Genomic DNA, 21,806 nt, shown 5'->3' on the forward strand with positions numbered 1-21,806 from the left:
TGTTGCCACTTTGCGATAGATAAGTGACTTTTGGGTTGCAGTTTGGGCACTCGGCCTCCAAATGGTTCGCCACCACTGTCATAATCTATATGTCCCACCATTACTAGGTTCAGGGCCGTGCAGAGGGTCCTTAAGTGGGGGGTGCTCAAATTTAAAAAAGGGGCCTGGCAACGCCTTCCCACGCATGCCCCCCCCCCCCCCCCCCCTCCTTGTTTCTGGCTAGGGGGTTATTGGTTGTCATGTGGGTGCTGAATGCAGATGCTGGGTGCCATGTGGGTTTTGGGTGTAAGTACTGATTGTCATGTGGGTTCTGGCTATGGGTGGGTATCGAGTGTCATGCGGGTGTTGATTGCAAGTACTTAGTGCCATGTAAGATGTGGGTGCATGTACTGGATGTCATGTGGGTGCTGGGTGCAGGTTGCTGGGTGTGACATGGGTGCGAATACTTGGCGCCATGCCTGTACTGGGTGCTGGCTATGGGTGGGCTTTGGGCATCACATGGGTTTTGAATGCATGTACTTTGGGTATGGGTACGGGTTAAGTGGGTGCTTGGCAGGAGTATCAGGCAGACTTTGTGTCTCCTTCCAACCAACTCTTTTGGTGCCACCACACTCAAATCAGCAGTGATAGGTGCCCACTGTTAGAGTGGGCACAGTGGAGCCACGGACTCACCTTTCATTACTGGGACCTCTGTCCCTCTTGATCAGCACCCAAGCTTTTCAGGCAAAGAAGAAGTGGTTACCAATATGCAGTGGTTGCTAAGCATTAGTAGATGCAAAACTGCAGTAAGTGCCAAGGTGCAGAGGGTGCCCAGATGCAGTAGATGGCAAGATGCAAAGGTTCACTTTGTGCTAAGTTGCAGTGGGTGCTGAGATGCCAAAGTACAGTCTAGTCTGTGTCAAGCTGCTGTGGGTACCAAGGTCCAGTTTGTATTGGATGTTTATTTGCAGTGGGTGCTATGCAGTATTGGGTACTGAATGAGTAGAAGATGGTGATAAACAATAGTGGGTGCCATGTGAGTGCTAATTGGTACAGGGAGCCATGTAAGTGTTGGACATGAGTGAGTAGGGAGTGCCATGCGTGGTCTGGATGTGTGCCATGGGAGAGTACTAAGTCTCATATGGGTTCGGACCAAGGATTGGGTACTGGGTGCTGTTTGAGTGCTCGCCACAGACGGGTACTAGGTTCATATAATGGCTTTGGAGCTTTGTGCCATTTGAGTACTGTGCCATGTGGGTGTTGATTATGGGGGTATGTGGGTTTTAGGTGCAAATACTGAGTGCCAAGTGGGTACTGGGAGTGAGTACATGGTGACATATGGGTGATGGGTGCTGGCTAGTGGGGTATTTGTTGTCATGTGGGTGCTAAAGGCAGATGCTGAGTGCCATGTGGGTTCTGGGTGCTGGCACAGGGTGTCATGTGGATTATGGCTGTATAGGTTTGTATCAACCATCATATAGGTATTGATTGCAGGTACTCAATCCCTTGAGTTCTGGGTGCAAGTACTGGATGTCATATTGTGAGTGGTTCATGTTTGTGCTGGGCACTAAGTGGAGGCTTAGTGCAACTGGAACTGCTGCAGATGAAGCATGTGGGTGTTGGGTGCAGGTACTGGGTATCACATAGGTGCAAATACTTGGTGCCATGCCTGCACTGGGTGCTAGCTATGGGTGGGCATTGTGTGTTATGTGGGTTCTGAGTGCAGGTACTTTGGGTAGTAGTACTAGTTATGTGAGTGCAGATAGTGGGTGCCATGTGAAGGCGGTGTGCAGGTGTGAGTAGTGGATGCCATGTCAGGGCTGGGTGCAAGTACTGTGCCATGTGGGTGTGAGTACTGGGTGCCAGCTATAGGGTGAAGGGGTGCAGGTACTGGGTGTCATGTGACTGATGCAAGTACTAAGTGCCGTATTGGGCAGAGGGTGCTTGGTGCAAGTACTGGGTGCTTGCTATAGTGGGGGTTACTGGTTGAGTGTAATGTGGGTGCTGAATATTGGTGGGATTGTTGTGCATGCAAGTGGTGGGAGGTCACTATGGGTACTGCTATGAATGGCATAGTTGCTGCTAGGGGAGGTAGAGGTCAGTGAGGTTGCTGGGGGAGGTAGAGCTCAGTGTGGGTGCTGGGGGAAGGGTAGGCCACTGTGGGAGTAACTGTAGGTGCTGTGAAAGGTAGAGGTCAATATGGGTTCTGGAGAAATGGGAGGTCACTGTGGGTCCTTTGGGGGCAGGGACGGATCTAGACCAAGTTGCCCCAAGTTGCGCCTGGGGCAAGGTCAGGTTTTGGCGCCTAAACTGCCATTCCCCATTCAAATTTTGCCACCTTTTTAAGAATTCAACAAACTGCGCCTGGGGCAAGAGACCCGCTTGCCCCCCCCTAGATCCGTCCCTGTTTGGGGGAGGTCACTGTGGGTCTTGGGGGAGGTAGAGGTCATTGTGGGTGCTGGAGGAAGGGGAGGTCACTATAGGTGCTGCTATGAATGGCATAGTTGCTGATAAGGGAGGTAGAAGTCAGTATGGGTTCTGGGGGGAAGGGTAGGTCACTGTGGGTGCTGTGGAAGGAAGAGATCTGTATGGGTGCTGGAGGAAGGGGAGGTCAATATGGGTCCTAGGTGGAGGGAGAGTTCAGTATGCCACACTAGGATTCCTGTCTAGACCTCTTCACTTGAAAGTGTCCCCGGTGGGGGCGGAGCTTCCCGCGGGTGGGCAGGGCTTATTGCGGGCGGGGCTTGTTTTGCCAGCGAGAGGGGCCTTTTTTGAAGGTTTTAAAAAGAGGGGGTACCTGGGCACCCAGAGCACCCCCCTCTGCACGTGCCTGACTAGGTTCATGTAAATTTGTCTCCACCCGTTACCACACCTATATTCTGGTCCATGGCCCACCCATTTTTCGGTGCGGCGCGATAAGCACGCCACACAACGTGATCCTCATATTTTTGGCACGCTAGCTGCAGTGTGCTGAATTCTGCTGCCTACAGTATGTACAGTATACGCTGTTCTCTAGTTGCTGCACTGTGTGCTGATTTACCTCCAGTGTGTACAGTGTAAGGTGTTACTCTGTGCCTTTACTGATTGTAAACCAGCTGTATTGTATGCTGATCCCTGCTACTTTCAGTATGTACAGTATTAGCTGTAAAGCCTGGTACACACATACAATTTTGATTAGCCAATTTTAGCTCTGTTCATAAAATTCATTGTCTGTTGGCCCACTTACTGCACGGGGGTGGTAAAATTGGGGGTCAGTGATTGACCAATCAAAATTGTATGTGCGTACACATCTTTGATCTATGCCTATACTGATTGTAAATTATCTAAATAAAGGACAGGGGGCTCCATCCAATATTTTGATGGACAGGCCCGTTATCTGTAGCTTACACCGCTGCTAAGTTCATGTACATTTGGGCCCACCCACGGCCACGCCCACTCACCTCATGGCCACGCCCATTTTTTTCCCTCCCCACCTGGTGCCCACAGGTGCCCCCGATCTCCAGGGACCCTAGAAACGCCCCTGGGCAACAATGGAACAATTTTACAGAGGAGAAAACGTTCATAAAATGTAAACACAGCTAACTGCACACAGGTATTTTACTATAAGTAACTCTCCAATATGTGTGGGTGGTAACCTAATTGCATGACAATATTCCAATCTTCTCACTACCAGCTTTGTAGCTATGGTATTCCTCAAGTACAGAGATGCAACTCACATTGGTCTGATGCTGGTTTATTTTACTGCCATATTTATACAGCTGTGACATATTACAGAGCTGCTCCGAGTACAAACCAGTCATAGCAGCCTCATTTGTCACAGGAGCTTACAATCTATTACAGCGATATAAGGACACACAGTCACAGATCAGCCAGCTTACATCACTTTCCCAAGATCATCTTCAGAAGACCCTGTCAATAAAACAAATATAGTTTAAACATAGAGGTAGTCCCCGACTTACAAATACCCAAATTACCAATGACCCACCGATACGAAAGCATCGAAAATGGGAACAGAAATTACACAGAGGGGGACACTGGAGGCACAGGGGAACAGAGGGGGACACTGGAGGCACAGGGGAACAGAGGGGACACTAGAGGCACAGGGGAACAGAGGTAACACAGAGGGGGACACTGGAGGCACAGGGGAACAGAGGGGGACACTGGAGGCACAGGGGAACAGAGGGGGACACTGGAGGCACAGGGGAACAGAGGGGGACACTGGAGGCACAGGGGAATAGAGGGGGACACTGGAGGCACAGGGGAACAGAGGGGGACACTGGAGGCACAGGGGAACAGAGGGGACACAGCGGGGGACACTGGAGACACAGGAACAGAGGTGACACAGAGGGGGAGACTGGAGACACAGGGGAACAGAGGGGGACACTAGAGGCACATGGGAACAGAGGTGACACAGAGGGGGAGACTGGAGACACAGGGGAACAGAGTGGGACACTAGAGGCACATGGAAACAGAAGGGACACAGAGGGGGACACTGGAGGCACAGGGGAACAGAGGGGACACTGGAGGCACAGGGGAACAGAGGGGACACAGCGGGGGACACTGGAGACACAGGAACAGAGGTAACACAGAGGGGACACTAGAGGCACATGGAAACAGAAGGGACACAGAGGGGGACACTGGAGGCACAGGGGAACAGAGGGGACACTGGAGGCACAGGTGAACAGAGGTGACACTGGAGACATGGGAACAGAGGTGACACAGAGGGGGATACTGGAGGCACAGGGGAACAGAGGGGACACTGGAGGCACAGGGGAACAGAAGGGACACAGAGGGGGACACTGGAGGCATAGGGGAACAGAGGTGACACAGAGGGGGACTCTGGAGGCATAGGGGAACAGAGGTGACACAGAGGGGGACACTAGAGGCACATGGAACAGAGGTGACACCGAGGGAGACACTGGAGGCACATGGGAACAGAGGTGACACAGAGGGAGACACAGAGGAACAGAGGTGACACAGAGGGGGACACTGGAGGCACATGGGAACAGAGGTGACACAGGGGGACACTAGAGGCACATGGGGACAGAGGTGACACCGAGGGAGACACTGGAGGCACATGGGAACAAAGGTGACACAGAGGGAGGCACAGGGGAACAGAGGTGACACAGAGGGGGACACTGGAGGTACATGGGAACAGAGGTGACACAGAGGGAGACACTGGAGGCACATGGGAACAGAGGTGACACAGAGGGGACACTGGAGGCACATGGGAACAGAGGTAACACAGAGGGGGACACTAGAGGCACATGGGAACAGAGGGAGACACTGGAGGCACAGGGGAACAGAGGGGAACACTGGAGGCACATGGGAACAGAGGTGACACAGAGGGGGACACTAGAGGCACAGGGGAACAGAGGTGACAAAGAGGGAGACACTGGAGGCACAGGGGAACACTGGAGGCACATGGGAACAGAGGTGACACAGAGGGAGGCACAGGGGAACAGAAGGGACACAGAGGGGAACACTGGAGGCACATGGGAACAGAGGTGACACAGAGGGGGACACTAGAGGCACATGGGAACAGAAGGGACACAGAGGGGAACACTGGAGGCACATGGGAACAGAGGTGACACAGAGGGGGACACTGGAGGCACATGGGAACAGAGGGGGACACTGGAGGCACATGGGAACAGAGGGGGACACTGGAGGCACATGGGAACAGAGGGGGACACTGGAGGCACATGGGAACAGAGGGGGACACTGGAGGCACATGGGAACAGAGGGGGACACTGGAGGCACATGGGAACAGAGGGGGACACTGGAGGCACATGGGAACAGAGGTAACACAGAGGGGGACACTAGAGGCACAGGGGAACAGAGAGAGACACTGGAGGCACAGGGGAACACTGGAGGCACATGGGAACAGAGGTGACACAGAGGGGGACACTAGAGGCACATGGGAACAGAAGGGACACAGAGGGGAACACTGGAGGCACATGGGAACAGAGGGGGACACTGGAGGCACATGGGAACAGAGGGGGACACTGGAGGCACATGGGAACAGAGGTGACACAGAGGGGGACACTGGAGGCATAGAGGAGGTACAGGGGAAAGAGATGGCACAGTGTTCTGATTTAAGATCGGATTCAGGTTGAGAACCTGAGAATCTGTAGCTAGTTGGAATATCAAGTTCATTCCCATTGGTGCAGGCTTTTGGCATTATTCCTATAATCCTCATTAAAGAGACTCTGTAACATGAAAAAGATCCCCTGGGGGGTACTCACCTCGGGTGGGGGAAGCCTCCGGATCCTAATGAGGCTTCCCACGCCGTCCTCTGTCCCACGGGGGTCTCGCTGCAGCCCTTCGAACAGCCGGCGACAGACCCGACTGTAAATTCAATATTTACCTTTGCTGGCTCCAGCGGGGGCGCTGTGGCTGCATTCAGCTCCGAACTACACGGAAATACCTGATCTCAGTCGGGTCCGCTCTACTGCGCAGGCACCGGAAACTTGCGCCTGCGCAGTAGAGCAGACCCGACGGCGATTGGGTATTTCCGTGTAGTTCGGAGCCGACAGCCGTCAGAGCGCCTGCGCAGGAGCCGGGAAGGTAAATATGGACGTCATCTTTCACGGAGGGCTGCAGTGAGACCCCCGTGGGACAGAGGATGGCGTGGGAAGCCTCATTAGGATCCGGAGGCTTCCCCCACCCTAGGTGAGTACCCCCCAGGGGATCTTTTGACGTTACAGATCCTCTTTAAACTCTATGACTGGCTAAGTCGCACATTATGGTGCATGTGCTGGCCAACCATGCGGCTTCCTGATGGTGTTCCTGTAGCCAGAAGTGTTCGGGGCATGTGCAGTTCATATAGAGTTGCAAATGTGCATGTGCAGAAAGCTCCTGGCCAGGAAATCGCAATCGAGGAGGAGGGCGGATCAGACTGCAAATGGCTCTAGAGAACTTTTATAAGGATGACAGCAGGACAACGGAAGGGACACAGAGGGAGCTGAAAAACCTCATTGTCCACCAATGTAGGGCACCTGTACTGGGTGACCCAGCCACGTCTACATGACGTCAGAACATGCGGCGATGTCATATGGTGCAGGCGCCCCCTGGTGGCCATGGAGAAAGACATGGGACACAGGAGGAGTGGGGCAGTGGACATGTGAGCCAAAACTAAGAGACTAAAGACTGCAACACTCACCAGGATTCGGGGGGTACACAATACATATGGAGGGGTTAGTTGGCAATTGGGAAATTGATTGCTGCCACCGCTGCTCACCTACCTAAGTGCTTTACAGCGAGATCTTTTCAGCATGCAGTTTCGGTCAGAAAGCGTTTAAGACGTACGATTGGGTGGCCATGTTGCAGCATCGATCTCTGCCACATCAAATCTGCAGGATATCGATGCCGCAAAATGTGTAATGTATGGATGCTTTTACCCAAAACTAACATGGCGCTTTCCTGGACTTGCACTATAAATACACCACTGGGGAGATTGGGGGATGGGCTTGTTGATGACTCACCTGAGTAAGTGCATACTCTTCCTCCGACAACCTTTCAATGACGTCAAAGTGATCCGTGTCCCCCACCTGCTGGAGAGAGGCTGGAAGTCCCACGCTCTGCAGGCTCTAGAGGTATAACAGACAGGTCATCAAGACTCACTGGAAAATAAAGGGGAAGCCCTTAGCAAGTTTCTTTGCTCAATCGAAAAACATGATCGAATTTCACTTTTGTTCGTTTTTTTTTTTTGGTTTTTTGTTTTTATTTTCAATTGACCGTGGTGGGAAATTTTGATCAATATTTTAGAAAATTGAATGGCATGGGATACATGGTAAAGCTCTCAGCAAATAGCCTTCCTGAGCTTCCAAGCCCCCTGCTGATAAACAAGCCATACAGATTTAACTTGACACAAATCATAAAAGCAGGTTCTTACTAGCCTGACAGTCTCCAAACCTCACACCTCTGACAGCTCAAAAGAGACACGCTGATACTATCTCTGCTTCTCTCCAGAGTAACCAAGCAGCGCAGGGTGACCCAAACTACTAGAAATGTATAGGGAGATAAAAGGAACCAAAAAGCCCTCCTACTAAAAAAAAGCAAAGCTTGGTGTAATTGCCTTCTTAAAACAGAAGGAAATTTGCAATAATCTCCACACAGCTGTTCTTCAAGGGAAAGCAGTGAATCTAAAATTCATATTGGTTTATATTTCATAGGTTTTCTAGCCTTTAGGAATCTGTTAGCCAACCCATCTTTACAGAGGGTATTAAAGTCAGTCTGACACACACACTGACCGATTTTCACGTACATCGCATGCCCAGCTACTAAGAAAGAAAAGTTCTCCATAACACTTTCCAGTTTAATACTCATGTTTCATGTGTGTGAATTTAACAACTTGCTGAATGCAAATCTGCAGTCCATTTCTTGCTAGGACTTATGTGCATGGAAAAATCTGCCCGATTTTGTCCTTTCTGAAAGGAGGATGGAGTTTTCCCCTCTGGCAAAGAGGGCATCAGCTCTTATATCAGCCCCTCCCATCAGGATGAGGTCTTTAAGAATCTGGTAGGGACCTACTTAATACTGGCGGCACATTTTGGCTACTTATACTGGGTGATGACCAGACTCTGCACCACCTAACTGCATTAATTAAGCCTTGTCATTGGATGGGTTCTCACACAACCGGTGACCCAGCATTTGTGATGCACCAGCCTATGCTCCCAGAGCTGACAATGTATGCATGTGCAAGCAGAGCACGTTATATATACGGTGTTACCTGGAAAAAGTCCCGAGACTGGCGACGAAACTCAGGAGAATCGTGCTCCGCCTCCACAACGGCCATGTGACAGGAGGCAGCGTTCTTCTTCAGTTCCATGATGCACTGCATCGGGCTGTTCCTTGCCGCAACCTCCCTGCAGGAGCAAAGGAACACAACAACCAATCAGTGTCTTCCAATGCTGGCCACACCTACTATGGCCTTCCAGCCTGTAGAGCAGCTAAAATATTATGGGCAAGAGTGAACTCATCTGTTACTAAAGGGAGCATGGAGTTCTGGACAGTCCAACAAGAGAGTATAGATAAATATCGTCTCATTGTCCCTCTGGCCACCCGTAACGCTAACATCCAATCGTTCTTTCTGCATGTATGGCTGTCCTACCATCATACAATAAAGAATGTCTGTATTCTGTAATACATACCCCAGCCCTGGTGAGCACAGCTAAGACTCTCTCCTGCAGACATGGGCACATTCCGGAGTTCTCCTTTAAAGGAGGTTGTAACTAGTGTTGGGCGAACACCTAGATGTTCGGGTTCGCGAACGTTCGCCGAACATGGCCGCGATGTTTGGGTGTTCGCGCCGAACTCCGAACATAATGGAAGTCAATGGGGACCCGAACTTTCGTGCTTTGTAAAGCTTCCTTACATGCTACATACCCCAAATTTACAGGGTATGTGCACCTTGGGAGTGGGTACAAGAGGAAAAAAAATATTTGAAAAAGAGCTTATAGTTTTTGAGAAAATTGATTGTAAAGTTTCAAAGGAAAAACTGTCTTTTAAATGTGGAAAATGTCATGTTTCTTTGCACAGGTAACATGCTTTTTGTCGCCATGCAGTCATAAATGTAATACAGAGAAGAGGTTCCAGGAAAAGGGACCGGTAACGCTAACCCAGCACCAGCAGCAGCACACGTGATGGAACAGGAGGAGGAGACGCAGGAGGAGAAGGCCACGCTTTTTGAGACACAACAACCCAGGCCTTGCATGAGGACAAGAAGCGTGCGGATAGCATGCTTTGTACCGCCATGCAGTCATAAATGTAATAAAGATAAGTGGTTCAATAAACAGGGACCACGCGGCAACGCTAACCCAGCAGCAGCAGACGTGATGGAACAGGAGGAGGCGCAGGAGGAGAAGGCCACGCTTTCAGGCGCAACTCAGGCCTTGCATGAGGACAAAAAAATGCGTGCGCAAAGCAATGCAATGAGTAGTTTTCAGGACACAATGGGCTATTCGGAGGAGCTATTCCCACCCCCACAATCTTCTACCTGTGAAAGGTCAATGGAACAGCCACAAATGTTGTGCCCGGATTCATAACCTTTTTCTGTGGAAAATGCACCTCGCACTAAAATGCAAGGGAAGGCCGAGGATGAACATGACGTCAACAACTCAACATGACGCAAAATGGGGGCGGAACAGAAAGCTGCTTTCAATGTTTTGAAGGCCTTAATTGCCTCCGGTGGCCAGTTAGATGCATCATTCATCACACCCAAATCCCAGAGCAATGTGTGCAGGAATTTGAATCGCAGGAGGTGTACCGAGATCATCTGGACAAGTGACCAAGTGACAAGTGACAAAGTGAAAAGTGACAAAGTGAAAAGTGACTGACAAAATGACAAAGTGACACAGTGACAAAGTGACACAGTGACAAAGTGACCAGTGACAAAGTGACCAGTGACAAAGTGACAAGTGAGAGGTTGTTCTGGGGAGCTCTACTCCACTGCACACAGTCACATATGAGGAGAGGTCTCGTCGGGACTGCTGATCCTCCTCAGCTTGCTCAAAGCCTTGAGGGTTCCTGAAGATCCTCTGCTTGGAGTTCCCCGGGGTTCAGCTTGGTGTCGGGGTCGGCAGCGTCCTCCTCACTCCAACGTGGCAGATCTTCTGTTGAAGGAAAAAAAAAAAACATTTTTTAAAGTCCAGTACCGCTTCTGAAGGACTCACCAAGAGATGCAGGAGCGCTTCAATCTAGCGCACCATCGCTCGCTGGGTGATGTCCCTGCCTACGCGCTGGAATTCTACGCTGCACATGCTAGCACGCTTTTGCGCAGTGCCGAGGCGCATTCCAACAGCTAGCTACCAAGCTTCTGTGGATCTGATTGGGCCACCATGTTGGATCTCTGCCAAGTCCTCCAAAATTTTGAGCAATCCACGTTGCTTGTGACTGAGCAGTGACAACTCTACAGTCAGCATTACAATACAACTGCTGTGTTTACTGAAGAAATCAATGTTGAAGATGGAAACCGCTGGCATGATGCAAGTGGGGGAATCTGAAGATGAAAACGATCAGCGTGATGATACCAACATCAGGCAACCTGCCTCAGGAAACGCTGGTCCCAGCTATGACAAAGAACAGGACGAGGAACAGCTGGAGTTGGAGCAGGAATTTGATGCCCCCACTGCCGAGGGACAGAGCGGTGCACGTTGGACTTCCACAATTTAGCGGCAATGGACAGCAGAAGAGGAAGAAAGTGATGCTGGTGACGAATATGGTGCATCACAACAATCACAACGCTCACAAGAACATGAAGACAGAGGAGTCTGGCAGGATTCTCTGGCACACATGGCTCAATTCATGCTAGACTGCATTGAACGCGGCCCGCGCATTATTCACTATTCATTATTATTCATTATTCTGGACAACACCAATTACTGGGTTTATACCCAGTTTATACAAACACAATGTTAAAAAACTGATTGAAGAAAGTGTCAGACAGGTCAAAAATGGAACAATTCCAGCAGGCCCTTGAGGATGGAGACTTTAGAGAGGAGATTGACATCCTCCTCCTTCTCTAGCCAGTTGTACGCCGACAGACTGACTTCAGCAAACCCAGGAGGACCAGGAGGGCAGCAAAGAACACAAGCTGCTGCTAGTGCCCAAAAGGGAATGGTATTGGCAGTGTCCTTGGAGTGGGAACATTTTCTGACACCCATGCAGCAGCCCACAGAACAGCAATCGGGCAGTTCCACGTCCTCCAACACCAATCGCCTGGAGAAGATGGTCAAGGACTACATGTCAGATGGTGTAGCTGTGTTGAACAATCCATCTGCAGACAGACGGTGAGTGTGACAGCACAGAAGGACTATGGCAACTCGCTCATAGTACCACAGTTTGATAGTGCTGCCCTAAAAATTATATGGATCCGTGGACCCGGGCAGTACTGGGAAGTGGGAACGCAGATTTTAGTACCTAAACACACGATCAGGGGTGCCTCTAGTCATTTTGTCACTCCAGGCGAGAAAACCTGTGGCGCCCCCCCCCCCAAGCCCCTCCCCCCAGGAAAATAATCATAATGCAGCATCGTTTCACCAGAAAATAATCATAATGCGGCAGTGTTTCATCAGAAAATAATAGTAATTATCGTAATTCAGAATTGTAATTCACCAGAAAATAATCGTAATGTGGCAGTGTTTCACCAGAAAATACACTTATTGCAGCAGCAGTTCACCGGAAAATATTCGTAAGGTGGCAGCGTTTCACCAGAAAATACACATATTGCAGCAGCATTTCACCAGAAATTAATCATAGGGCAGCAGCGTTTCACCAGAAAATAATCGTAATGCGGAAGCGTTTCACCAGAAAATACACGTAATCCGAGCAGAGGGAAAGAGTAGAGAGGGAGAGGCAGCATAAGATGTAAGAGGGGGGTAGAGGAACAGAGAGGGGGAGGGATAGACAGCATAAGATGGAAGAGGGTGCAGAGAAACAGAGGGGAGAGGGAGAGACAGCATAAGATGGAAGAGAGTGCAGAGGAACAGAGAGGGGTAGAGACAGCATAAGATGGAAGAGGGTGCAGAGGAACAGAGAGGGGTAGAGACAGCATAAGATGGAAGAGGGTGCAGAGGAACAGAGAGGGGTAGAGACAGCATAAGATGGAAGAGGGGGCAGAGGAACAGAGAGGGGAGAGGGAGAGACAGCACAGCACTAAAGCACAGGTTTACAGCTTTACCAGCCTACAGTCTAACCAGCTTTCAAAGAAAACTCTAGTATCAAAAGAGCAGGGCATATTCTAGCAGTTATAACAGTACTGGGAGTCTGCACACAGGACAGGAAGTGTTCTTAGCAGCCTGCCTGCATACATTCTCTTCTGCCTGTGCATGCAGCTTATCATCTCTGGAGTAGTGATGGGTCGTTCGCGAACGAGCCGGCTCTAAGAGCCGGCTCTTTGCTGCGAACGACAAGAGCCAGCTCTCAGCTTTGAAAGAGCCGATGCCTCAGCCGCCCCACAGAGCTCTGCTTTGCTCTGCAATAAAGGCCGCTGAGGCATGTTGGGAGATGTAGTCCTCCTCTTGTAGCTTGTAGGAGTGTATGGGGCGGAGCAGAGCAGTAGCAGGAGGGATTGCCCCAGTCAGAGAAGCAGTCTGGAATTGTCATGGAGACGGGGGCGGGGGTTTTACTCCGATTTTGAGTGGTGTTTAGTGATATTTAATGAAGAGCCGATTCAGAGCCGTAAGAGCCGGCTCTTTAATGGGAGCCAATTCAGAAGAGCTGATTCTCTGAAAAGAGCCGGAATTCCCATCACTACTCTGGAGCAGAAACTTCCCTTCTCCCGGGCTGTGTTGCTGTTTTGTGCGGGGGCAGGGCTCCAACACAGACATCACATTCTTCTCTCTGTGACTGCATCTGTCCCCTGGCTGTCTCGCTCCAGTGTCTGTGTGCAGCTAGTGACACAGGTGGGGGGTCAGACTGTCGGGGGCATAAGCTGGCTGGCCGCTGGCTCCTGGTTTGACTGGCGTGGGGCGGAGTTAAAGGGTGGGCCACATGAGGTAAACACTTTACCTGTGTGGCTACTGAGAAGAAGGGGCACGGCTTTAAAGAAGGAGCCTGGCAGAGAAGAGCAGTATGGATTGCTCTATTGGCTGGGGAGAAGTGGAGGTGGAGGCACTGCTGAGCACATGGTAGCGTGCCGAGCACCAGGGACTGAGTCGGGAGGTAATATAATATACAAAAAAAAAACATGGTCACGGTAGCAACGGCGGGGGAATGCGCCTCACCACATCATGGCGCCTCACCACCTCATGGCGCCCCAGGCAACCGCCTATACTTGCCTGGTGGGTGAGACGCCCCTGCACACGATACAACATGTTTTCCGGGGTCGGACTCTGAGGCACATACAGATGGTCCCGATCATCATCCTCATCATACAACTCTTCTCCTGAGTCTGACCCACCCACCACCTCTGCCACCCCAACATCCCCAGACACAGACCCCTCATCGTCCTCAACATTAACTTGGGATGCTGGCCTGAGCCCGACCTCCTCCTCCACATCAGGCCCCATCATCTCCTCAATGGCAGCCCTCAATAATCGCTCTGGCGCCGGACCGATGGACACAACGTTCTCCTCCGGGGAGGGCTGCTGCTGACCACTGGCTGCTGGATGTTATAGCTTGCGTGGGGCGTTGGCTGTTGCGGTTGTTGGGAGTGCTGCTCACAGCGGAGGTCTCTGAGGAACTCATGGTGAGCTCATATAGTGGTTGACGTTGAGTGGAGTATTACTGATCCCAGCAATATACACACTGACTGGCAGAGTACGCAATGCTATATAGTGGTTGACGGTGAGTGAAGTACTACAGATCCCAGCAATATACAGTGACTGGCAGTACAATGGTATGGGTGGGTGAGCAGAGTACTACAGATCCCAGCAATGCTATATAGTAATGGGGTGACTGAGTGAGCGGCAGTGTACTACTGTTCCCAGCAGACACAGAGTGGCAGTAAACACAATGCTATATAGTGTGGCTGAGCGAGCGGTGTACTACTGTTCCCAGCAGACACAGAGTGGCAGTAAACACAATGCTATATAGTGTGGCTGAGCAAGGTACACAGAGTGGCAGTAAACACAATGCTATATAGTGTGGCTGAGCGAGTGGTGTACTACTATTCCCAGCAGACACAGAGTGGCAGTAAACAGAATGCTATATAGTGTTGCTGAGCGAGGTACACAGAGTGGCAGTAAACAGAATGCTATATAGTGTGGCTGAGCGAGCGGTGTACTACTATTCCCAGCAGCGACACAATGACTGGGGGGACCCTGGCTAGCGTGGCTGGAGCGCGAACTACCCTGCCTGCCTACCCAAAGCTAAACCCACAGACAAATGGCGGAGATATGACGTGGTTCGGGTATTTATTTACCCGAACCACGTGTCAGTTCAGGCCAATCAGAGCGCGTTCGGGTCCGAACCACGTGACCCGTTCGGCCAATCACAGCGCTAGCCGAACGTTCGGGGAACGTTCGGCCATGCGCTCTTAGTTCAGCCATGTGGCCGAATGGTTTGGCCGAACACCATCAGGTGTTCGGCCGAACTCGAACATCACCCGAACAGGGTGATGTTTTGCAGAACCCGAACAGCGGCGAACACTGTTCGCCCAACACTAGTTGTAACATCCGGAAAAATAAATAAATAAATTGCCAAAATATATGTTTTTTTTTTTTTTTTGCTAAAATAAGACCCTATATTTCCCCCAATTTTTTTTCTTTTCATCTGCTCTTGTTGCCTTTGGCTAACTATGTAGTGTCAGGGGGATTGTGAGAAGTTTTTGTTTTTATAGCTACAGTAACACAGTAACAAGCTTATCTCAGCATGCAAATAACAGAAAGCTTCCTATTTCAGATGAGAAAAGGATACTTTGACCAGAAGTTTTAAGTTAATATGGAGTTTTAACCCATTTTAGGCCCATTTTACGTTGAGCACAGTGCGTCACCTAGCGGTACTCTCCCCCGTTGCAGCTCGTTACAAGGGAGATACTTATGCAATGTGACACGGTGCGGCGAAGTGTTGATTACGCCGCAATGCCGTCAGAAAGTCAACAGTGCTTTAACCTCCTTAGCGGTATGGACGACTATATATGTCCATCACCGCCGGAGGTCGCCGCTCAGGCCCTGCTGGGCCGATTGTTGTGAAATAAAAAGCAGCACACGCAGCCGGCACTTTGCCAGCCGCGTGTGCTGCCTGATCGCCGCCGCTCTGCGGCGATCCGCCGCGAGCAGCGGCGAAAGAGGGTCCCCCCAGCCGCCCGAGCCCTGCGCAGCTGGAACAAAAGTTCCGGCCAGCGCTAAGGGCTGGATCGGAGGCGGCTGACGTCCATGACGTCACTCCGCTCGTCGATATGGCGACGAGGTAAGCAAAACAAGGAAGGCTGCTCATTGCGGCCTTCCTTGTTTATTCTGGTCGCCGGAGGCGATCAGAATGACGCTTCCGGAGCGCCCTCTAGTGGGCTTTCATGCAGCCAACTTTCAGTTGGCTGCATGAAACAGTTTTTTTTTATTTAAAAAAAACCCTCCCGCAGCCGCCCTGGCGATCTTAATAGAACGCCAGGGTGGTTAAGGCATGAACAGTGCCTCCCGCATGGATCATGTAGTAATGCAAGTCAATGGACGATGCAATCAGTGCAGACAGCAGAGTGCGGGAGCACTGGGACAGGAATCCTAGTGACATATTTCCTGCCCAGCACGGAGTACGTCACTGAGCCGGGGGCGGCCTGTGCATGTGACCCTGTTGCTGCACCGTACTGCAGGGTCATATGAGTAAGGATTTGTGCGGTGCAATCCCCTGCCATACGAACACCGCACAGGCACAGTGTAAAACCAGCCTTAAAGAGAACCTAAACTGAGAAGGATATGGATTCTTACTTTTAAAGTAATACCAGTTGCCTGACTCTCCTGCTGATCCTGTGTCTGTAATACTTTCAGCCACAGCCCCTGAACAAGCATGCAGATCAGGTGCTCTGACTGAAGTCAGACAGGATTAGCTGCATGCTTGTTTCAGGTGTGTGATTCAGCCACTACTGCAGCCAAAGAGATCAGCAGGACTGCTAGGCAACTGGTATTGTTTAAAAGGAAACATCCATAATCCTCTCAGTTTAGGTTCCCTTTAAAGAGGAACTGTCAAAGAAACTGTCATTCTGTAAACCACACATACCTATAAAGGTATTAGCCAGCAACACTCGAAAGCTTTTCAGAAGTCTATCAGCACAGCCTGTGTGAAAGGAATTCTTTGTGTATCAGCTTTTTGTAACAAAACCATGTAGATAGGTGCCACTTCTCTGTCATTATTCACAAAGCACTGCCCACGCACACGCACACACACACACTGCTTTCTCACAGATCATATGAAAACAGCTGAGAGAAAAGATTTTTCAGCTACAGAAAAAGGATTACGTTATTCCTGTACTTGGATGCTAACACCCCCCCCCCCCCCCCCTTCCCATTCAGAATGAGCTCTTCCTGGTTGTAAACTCTGTTTACTTTTAGAACTGCATGAGGCAGGGAGAGAGACGCAGGAACTGCAGCTGATGATTATTTACACACATTTGAAGCTATATTTCTGCTTTTTATCATTCTGAAGATATTCCAGTCACAGGATTACATCCAGTGAGGACTGTTTCTGTATGCTGGATGTGCTGGACACAGTTGTCCATAGTTATGCCTACAGTGAAAACTGTTCTCTGTAAATGTCATATTTTCTTCACACAAAAAAATAAATTACTGGAAATATATGTGGTATTTGGAATTTGAGTTAACTTTGATAGTTGTCAGAGTAAGGAAACACACTTACTCGGTCATATTCATGGGATCGTTGACATAAGTAGGGAGGAGAGGGAGCAGATCATACACTCCGCTGACCAGCAGGGCACCTGCAGAGAAGAGTGGCCTCAGACACATTAGCACAGCATAGAAGCAAATCGTAAACAACCTTCAGAGAGAAATAATAGTGTATTCTCAGTTTGTCATATAGTGCAGCCATCAGTCCTTGCCATAGTTCAACCTCTGATTCCCAGTTCTCATGTCTTGCATCTCTTTTCATCCTGTCCTGTGAAAGTTTGCGCTATTTACCCTTCTAGTAACTTTGTACCCTTCATTTTTTTCCTGAAGTTCTTCTTATGTTGTGTTTATTGATTTAGAGCAGAGATGAAATTTGGAGTTTCACACCAGTAATATTGATACACATATACAGTATTTTATGAAGGCTGGGAAAACGCATTCTGTCCTGTCTGGAAAACAGCTGTAACTGCGATCACAAAGGCTCACCTTTAACATTCGGGGTCACCCCGTACTCTGACCAGTCCTTGCTGAGAGCCATGGCTGCCAAATGGGCTCCGGCAGAATGTCCGCACAGGTACACCTCCCTGCAGGGCACATTGGTACAGAATGTTCAGAACTATCGCCATACAGAGCCGAGACCTGCCAGTAGCATGAAGTGGAGCTGGATTCACAAATAGTTTAGTAAACAAAAGTTATGGGCGAGTTCCCCTAAAAGTCTATTCCACCCAATGCCTTTATTTGCATGCATGACGCTATTTTCACAGCACTGATCAGTTTTCACTGTCCAAACTCTGTGATTGTCTGAGGAGTGGACAGCAAAGGCTGAGTGCTCGAAACTTGATATGACTCTCTCTAGTGTAAACAAACTCCTCATGGGGAAGTTCAGAGGAAGAGATAACACTTTGGTGCCTGGAGTACGTTTCAGATGCCACTCAGAAACATCAACTCTGACGATATGGTAATTCTCCGAATTCTCAAAAAGCAAAATGGCCACCCCCATTAAACAGAGAAAGCCATATCATACTGTTGTTGAGGGGACACAGTGCACCAGTAACGTGATGTTATTTAGATATGCAGAGCAAGGCAAGTATGGGTTAAAGTGGAGACAATGGAGACAGAATTGATACGGCACCATGTAAGCGCTCTCACTAGCCAATCACTGAATGACACCCGCCGCAGCAGCCGCATGTTAACTTTAAAGTGAACCGAGCACCTTTTTAGCACTCAGGACATTTCTATAGCACATGAAAAATGCATGCCAACAATCTGTTTCATTATTAAAATAAACTTTCATTTTACCTTGTATTTTACATTCAAAGTAGTCTTATTAGCCTGTTTCAGCAGGCCTGCCCTGCCGTCCCGGCCACAGAGATTTCAGGAAGCTAATTGTTTTATTGAGCTAATTACCCAGAAGTAAACAATACATTTTCATCAACGAAGGGGGTGGGTAATTAGGACTGTTTCTTCAAAGACATTGTGTGTGTCAAATTACCCACCCCCTTTGTTGATGAAAAAGTAGTGTTTACTTCTGGGTAATTAGCTCAATAAAACAATTAGCTTCCTGAAATCTCTTCACTGCTGGGCAGGACTGCTGAAACAGGCCAATAGAACTACTTTGATTGTAAAATACAAGGTAAAATGAAAGTTTATTTTAATAATGAAACAGATTGTTGGCATGCATTTTTCATGTGCTATAAAAATGTCCTGAGTGCTAAAAAAGGTGCTCGGTTCACTTTAAAGTACCTTTGAATCCACATTTAGTTATTATGGTAATACAATCATTCTTCAGCTACAGCAGTGTTTTAGCTTATGTTACTTTTCCAGGTTACCACAAGGTGGCACTAGTTGCTCAAATGTTTTACCTTCTGTTTATTTTCCTCACATTTCTCATCATTGTAACAGTATGTAACAGATTTCTCAGTGGCCAGGGAAAAAAAGGGGCAGGGGACACAGAACTGCCTAACATAGCAGATCTTGAACGCTACAGGACGAGAAGATGATTAAACACAGCCGCTTCCATTCATTTGAACGGAATGCTGGTCGATTTCATTAAAGAGTAACTGTCGGGCAACAAATAAAAAAATAAATTCTTTATTTTTATCTGGTAAACAAGTAATAAGGATGCTAATCAGCCAATGCAAACGTTAAAATCTCTATTACTTTTCTTGTTGATAAATGATCATTCCCCAGTTTACCTGACTCTTATTTGGTACACATAAAATTTAGTACACAAAAAGTAAGTTGCAGGGCATGCTGGGTTGTCATTTTTTGTGCTTCAGTACATTAGTTAAGTCTGAGGGGAAATAAAAAAGCAAAAAAAGACAACCCAGCATGCCCTGCAACTTCCTGTTTGCGGCAACGTACCAAATAAGAGTCAGGTAAACTGTCCCCTGCCCCTTTTTTTACTTCTGGGTAATTAGCTCAATAAAACAATTAGCTTCCTGAAATCTCTGTGGCCGGGACAGCAGGGCAGGCCTGCTGAAACAGGCTAATAAGACTACTTTGAATGTAAAATACAAGGTAAAATGAAAGTTTATTTTAATAATGAAACAGATTGTTGGCATGCATTTTTCATGTGCTATAGAAATGTCCTGAGTGCTAAAAAGGTGCTCGGTTCACTTTAAAGTTAACAAGCGACTGCTGCGGCAGGTGTCATTCAGTGATTGGCTGGTGAGAGCGCTTACATGGTGCCGTATCAATTCTGTCTCCATTGTCTCCACTTTAACCCATACTTACCTTGCTCTGCATATCTAAATAACATCACGTTACTGGTGCACTGTGTCCCCTCAGCAACAGTATGATATGGCTTTCTCTGTTTAATGAGGGTGGCCATTTTGCTTTTTGAGAATTCGGAGAATTACCTTATTTGGTACGTTGCCGCAAACAGGAAGTTGCAGGGCATGCTGGGTTGTCTTTTTTTGCTTTTTTATTTCCCCTCAGACTTAACTAATGTACTGAAGCACAAAAAATGACAACCCAGCATGTCCTGCAACTTCCTTTTTGTGTACTAAATTTTATGTGTACCAAATAAGAGTCAGGTAAACTGGGGAATGATCATTTATAAACAAGAAAAGTAATAGAGATTTTAACTTTTGCATTGGCTGATTAGCATCCTTATTACTTGTTTACCAGATAAAAATAAAGAATTGATTTTTGATTTTATGCCCGACAGTTGCACTTTAAATGGTGCTTTCGTCATTTACCGCTGCACAGAAGCTCTTGTCAACCACCCCTTACAGAAGCCCCGCCTCCTCCTCTCCACCTCTTAACTTCCTGTGGGAGACCGGAAATGACATCCTGATTGTGGATGGATCTTTGTACCAGTACTGCCTAAGCAGAGGGTCCAGTTTAGTCCTCTCATGCAAGTGGGAGCCAAACAGCCAATTGTTATGCAATAACTACAGCTTTTCCTTAAAGGAAACTGAGGTGAGAGGCATATGGAAGCTGCCATATTTATTGCCTTGTAAACAATGCCAGTTGCCTGGGAGCCCTGTTGTAAAACTGGAGTCAGCTGATTTGGAGTACCTGATCTGTTGCATGCTCGTTTAGGGTCTATGGCATGAAGCAAAGGATCAGCATGACTGCCAGGCAACTGGTATTGTTTAAAAGGAAATTAATATGGCAGCCTCCATATCCTGTCACTTCAGGTTCTTTTTAAACCTCTACTTCAAACATATACCATTAACATCTAACTGTAGGCACATTTTACTGATTTGCATTTAATAGAATATTATTTTATAATAAATTATACTTGATAAAGTATAGTAACAAGTGTACCTTCTGCAAAATAATAACATAAAGTGCATTCTGTATCACTCATTGTTGCTCTTTTCCTTCTCACCAACCTACAGCTGCCTGCGCACTCCCAGCCAGTCTGACCGACTTCCCTCTCAGTCACATGGGCATGTGTGGGCACAGCGATTAGTCTGTCAGCTGAGGCCCCGCCTCTCTGATGACGGATGGCCAATTACGGTTGTCACACTTTAGTAGAGAGGTGTGGCTTTAGCGAGTGAGCCAATAGCTGTAGGTCGCTGTTGAGGACAAGAGACTCTATGGATAGGTGCAGCAGGTACACTCTGTGATTGCTACAGTGTCTCTATACTTAGACGTACGTTATTTGAGGGTGGAGTTTGAGAGTGGCGGCAATGCTGCGTCTGACCTGCGATACCATGAGGTCCATGTGACCTAGGAGAAAACCGAGACAAAATAATGGTGACAGACAGCCAGACATATAGATGTGATAAATGGCAAACAGGAAAAAAAGCAGCTCCTATAGCTATTAGAAACCAGGACAAACTGCAGAATAAAAAAGTGGCGCTTGGTTCGCTTTATTGAAGTTACTTCCCACATTTACCCTGCACCACATCCGCATTGGATAGGAGGTGCCTGTTTTCTGAGCCGAACTGGACAATGGAAGGAGAAAAGAAGATGGCAAAAAATTTACCCTCTGCAGATTATTTTTGCCATTTCTTTTTAATTGTATTTGTTTGGGTCAGTTGTCTATTGCAGCATATGTAAGTTAAACAAATGTTCCCAAAAATAGTGTATACATAC

General features: G+C 48.5%; 1 protein-coding gene across 2 annotated transcripts in view; it reads right to left on the reverse strand.

Annotated features, from left to right (window-relative positions):
- Window positions 1–3,696: 3,696 nt before the first annotated feature.
- The window catches only part of AFMID (arylformamidase), a 78,468-nt gene continuing 60,358 nt past the window's right edge, over window positions 3,697–21,806 (reverse strand). For both annotated transcript variants that reach the window (XM_068262281.1, XM_068262280.1), the window contains 6 exons: window positions 21,365–21,437; window positions 17,739–17,836; window positions 17,266–17,344; window positions 8,711–8,846; window positions 7,464–7,568; window positions 3,697–3,888 (listed from right to left, as the gene is read on the reverse strand). In XM_068262281.1, coding sequence (XP_068118382.1) covers window positions 3,859–3,888; window positions 7,464–7,568; window positions 8,711–8,846; window positions 17,266–17,344; window positions 17,739–17,836; window positions 21,365–21,437 — 521 coding nt within the window. In that variant the 3' untranslated portion in view covers window positions 3,697–3,858. The remainder of the gene's footprint in view (window positions 3,889–7,463; window positions 7,569–8,710; window positions 8,847–17,265; window positions 17,345–17,738; window positions 17,837–21,364; window positions 21,438–21,806) is intronic.

This window comes from Hyperolius riggenbachi, chromosome 12 (assembly GCF_040937935.1).
Source record: "Hyperolius riggenbachi isolate aHypRig1 chromosome 12, aHypRig1.pri, whole genome shotgun sequence".
In the NCBI taxonomy this organism is placed as follows: Eukaryota; Metazoa; Chordata; class Amphibia; order Anura; family Hyperoliidae; genus Hyperolius; species Hyperolius riggenbachi.